Source organism: Lucilia cuprina, chromosome 6, assembly GCF_022045245.1.
Source record: "Lucilia cuprina isolate Lc7/37 chromosome 6, ASM2204524v1, whole genome shotgun sequence".
NCBI classification, from domain to species: domain Eukaryota; kingdom Metazoa; phylum Arthropoda; class Insecta; order Diptera; family Calliphoridae; genus Lucilia; species Lucilia cuprina.
In genome coordinates, this window is record NC_060954.1 from 57,416,939 (window position 1) to 57,421,761 (window position 4,823).

The 4,823-nt window shown below is 33.5% G+C and overlaps 1 protein-coding gene across 1 annotated transcript in view; it reads left to right on the forward strand.

Annotated features, from left to right (window-relative positions):
* LOC111682506 (homeobox protein cut) overlaps window positions 1-4,823 on the forward strand; it is an 81,103-nt gene that overhangs the window by 12,983 nt on the left and 63,297 nt on the right. The window contains exon 4 of the mRNA XM_023444475.2: window positions 3,039-4,258. Within this exon, the coding sequence (XP_023300243.2) occupies window positions 3,327-4,258 (932 nt within the window). The 5' untranslated portion in view covers window positions 3,039-3,326. The remainder of the gene's footprint in view (window positions 1-3,038; window positions 4,259-4,823) is intronic.

Below are 4,823 nucleotides of genomic sequence, written 5' to 3' on the forward strand. Positions count from 1 at the left end.
ATAGTCTAGTCTATAGTCTAGTCTATAGTCTAGTCTATAGTCTAGTCTATAGTCTAGTCTATAGTCTAGTCTATAGTCTAGTCTATAGTCTAGTCTTTAGTCTAGTCAGTAATCTAGTTTATAATCTAGTATATAGTCTATAATCTAGTCATTAGTTTGGTCTGTAGTCTGGTCTGAAAACTATGTACATTTCCGGTGCCTTATTTACCAAATTCAATCATTCAACACCAAACAGTAGCTGCAACAATAATTGCCATCTCATTATGTTGTCCATGAGCAAATACCCTCCTATTTTGTAGCTCCAGCAGAGTGATTGTCGTCTTTCTAGCTAAATGTCTGTGTAAAGGTATTTAAATTTTTTTGTTCGTTTTTCAAACTTCTTTATAAAATAATTTCCGTTTAAGTTGCAGTTTTTTGCTATTCAACCATTCACCAAATGTGTCAATAATGCATGATGTAGTGTTTGTATCAATGAATGAAATGAATCAATGAAATAACAAACAAAAGAATATTTAGAGTTTAGTTACATACATACATGTTGAATACCTTTAGATGTTTGAATTTAATTTATTTACCTTCGTACATTTGCCCAAAAAGCATTTAGACAAACTGTTGACATCTCTACAAAAGAAGCTTAATTAAAGTACATTGTACATATTTTGGTTTATGGCAGGGCCAAAGCAAAAAAAAACGCAATAGGTCACAAATGTGAGCGGGTTGAACTAAACATTAGCGTATGATGAATGTGTGTGAGGAAGTTTATTGCAACATGATTTACGATTACATAGAGTTAAAGTGCAATCTATTAAAGAGTCTTTATAATTTGTTCACTTAGCGTAATTTTTGTGATAAATGGCCTGAGAAGCGAACAGACTTATTGTACGCCATGAGTTTCCTAATTGAATTATTTTTTAATCTTATAATTACTCAATTTACGTTTTTATTTTCTAATAAAAAAACCATTAAAATTACACACTAAATGTGTGAATATAGACAAGTTTAAGTAGATATATCTTTAGCTCTATATATATCTGCTGAATCTGTTTAGTTTAACCAACATCCGCCTTAAAACAAATGATGAAATTAAATTATAGCAAAAGAAAGACTATTATTACAGCAAATAATGGTTATATGATTGTTGTTTTTGTTTGTCTATGTTGCCTTAGTTGTCATTCTGTGTGGAAAATCTGGACACTTGAAACGTGTTTTTCTTTTACAAGACAGCGTTTGTAGCATGAAGAAGGAATAAAAAAAACAAAACAAAAACTTGGGTGTTGTATGCAACACATTTTCCTCCTGTTTTTTAATGAAAATGAAATTGAGCAAACTCCCGGTGACATAAAATAGTTGGGAAATATTTAATAATGGGAATCATAGAGATAAAAGTGAAATAGATAAAGAAATTGTTTTAAGATATTGTGACACTTTGTGTCTGGTGGAATAACTGTGTAAAGAGGAGGATAATTGCTAAGTTAACTTAAAAAATTATGAGATAATCAATTTGGCAGAGAGATACCACTATCGGATTATAGCCACGTGTATAGTCTGGACCAAAGACTGGCTTACAGACTAAATTTTAAACTATACTATAGACTAAACAATAGACTAGACAACAGACCATACTATAGACTAGAATATAGACTAGACTATAGACTTGACTATAGACTAGACTACAGACATGAATACAGACTAGACTACAGTCTTGATTACAGACTAGACTACAGACCTGACTATATAATATACTACACTCCCGACTAGACTACAGACTAGACTCCGGACTAGTCTATAGACTATAGACTATACTATAAACTAGACTGTAGACTGAACTTTAGACTTGAATATAGCCTAGACTATAGACTAGACTATGAACCAGATTATGGACTAGACTTAAGATTAGACTATAGATTAGACTATAGACTAGACTGTAGACTAGACTTCAGAATAGACTACAGACTAGACTACGGACTAGACGACAGAATAGACTACAGATTAGACTACAGACTAGAGTATAGACTAGACTAGACTATAGAATATACTACAGACTAGACTTTAGACTAGACTGTAGACTAGACAATAGACTAGACTATAGACTACAGACTAGACAACAGGCTAGACTGTGGACTATACAATAGACTAGACTATAGACTAGACTATAGACTAGACTACATACTAGACCACAGACCCGACTATATAATATACTAGACTCCCGACTAGACTACAGACTAGACTCCGGACTAGTCTATAGACAATAGACTAAACTATAAACTAGACTGTAGACTCAACTTTAGACTTGACTATAGACTAGACAATAGACTAGAATAGACTTAGAATAGACTACAGACTAGACTACAGATTAGACTACAGAATAGATTACAGACTAGAGTATAGACTTGACTACAGAATAGACTACAGACTAGAGTATAGATTAGACTACAGACTAGACTGTAGACTAGACTGTAGACTAGACAATAGACTAGACTATAGACTACAGACTAGACAACAGGCTAGACTACAGACTAGACTACAGACTAAATTATATACTAGACTATAGACTAGACTAGTCTATACACTAGACTATAGACTAGTCTATACACTAGACTATAGACTAGTCTATACACTAGACTATAGACTAGTCTATACACTAGACTATTGACTAGATTATACACTAGACTAGATTATAAACTAGATTGTAGGCTAGACTATACTATATACTAGACTTTAGATTTGACTACTCACTAGACTTTAGACTTTACTGTAGACTAGACTACAGACTAGACTGTACACTAGTCTGTAGTCTACTTTATAGACTAGACTATAGACTAGACTAAAGACTAGACTATAACTATAAGTAAAAAATTATGGAATTTTGAGATTAAATTAGTTTGATCACAGGAAAAAAACAAATGATTTTATGGTTTCAGTTTTTCCTTTAATATGGTCGAATATTTATACAAAAGTTACTATGAACATCACTAAAAACATCTACAAAACTCTTAGAAATAACTACATTTTAAAACTTTTCCATATTATTTTTACAGAAAGAAAATCAACAAACACGAGAGCCTATCACATTCCTCAAACATCCCTACAAAAAGATTAAAACGAAAATATACCACCAGAAACCTAAAAATCCCTCTAAAAACACTCCAAAATCCCTGGTAACAACAAAATATACTCAACACAAAAAACAAAAAGAAAATTTTACAATAAACATCTTCTAATCCAAAGCCAACTCAATGAAGTTTGAAAATTAAAAACAATTTATAAAACATTTTCACAAATAAACAACGACGTAACTTTCCTCCAAACATTAAAGGAAAAAAATAATGCCAATTTACCATAAAACCCCACCTACGACGGGAGGAAATCATAATACGGCAGAAATTGATTATCATACCTCGGAAGCAGCCAAAGTTAAACGAACACGTGAGCAGGCATATTTCAACTCTTATGATTTCGATGCAATTGAAGTTTTGCCCTACGATGACGAAGAAGATGAAGATGATGAGAGAAGAGCGAATAAAAGGGAAAGAGATCGTAGACAAAATGGAGGAAAGCAAATAATGCAAACACCACAACTAACCACGCAGCAAAAGCATCATCATCAGCAACAACAGCATCTTCAGCAGGAGCACTTGAAACCTCAGAAAATTTCAAATCATAGTTTTTGTGCTGGGAGTTCAAGTAGTAATAGTTTTATGGTTGATAATCATCATCATCATCAGCAACAACAACAACAACATACTCCTCATCATGTCAATGGCAAATATAATCCCTCTCTATACTTGCAACGTATTACGGGCATATTTGCAACCAAAACCAACAAACAGCAGCACCATCAACAACAGCGCAACGGTGGTGTGGGTAGTGTTACTGCTGTTGCTGGTGTTAATAGCAACGATATTGCTTTAGGTCATGATAATAAACATTTAAAATTGTCATCCTCTGAAACATCATCCACATCATTGTCTTCCTCTTCTATCGTTGAAGAGATTGTCAATGTTGATAATGTGGGCAGTGAAGGTGATGTTGTTGTTGGAGGTGGTGGTGTCATTAACACTGGCAATGGTCTTGGTAATAGAGCTGTAGCCTCAATAGAATCTACTAGAGATGTCATTTCCAGCTCTAGCACACGTACAACAAGCGATGTTGCTGCTACGGGTTCCCCTGTAACTGCTGTAACAACAGTTGCCGCCACCACTACTGCTGGTAACGGTAGCAATTTTTTGTTACCTCGAGCCATGCTTAAATACCAAAGGTAGGAGATGAAAAAATTAAATTTTTTCTTTTTGTGGTCACATTTAATAATCTCAAGAATATTTAATTTTGATTTGAGGAAGAAAGGGATATTATATGCATAAACAAACAGCAAAACATTTGTTGCTCTATCTTGTGAGCAAAATAGCTTGAGGAGAGTTGTGGCAAAATGATAATCTATTATATAGGATAATATGAATTAAGCTGAGATAAATCATTATCATAATTTCCACCCACTTCAAAAGTGACTCAAATCAAGGCAAAGTTTTTACGAATTCTGAAACAGGAAAAAAAAGGATTGGAGCAGACTACGGACTAATTTATAGGCTATGGACAAATCTATGGTTTAGTTTGTGGACTATTCTATGGACTACACTATGAACTATATGGCTTAGGCTACGAACTAGACTAGACTATAGACTAAACTATAGACGAGACTATAGTCTAGACAATATATATATATATAGACTATAGACTAGACTATAGACTAGACTATAGACTAGACTATAGACTAGACTATAGACTAGACTATAGACTAGACTATAGACTAGACTATAGACTAGACT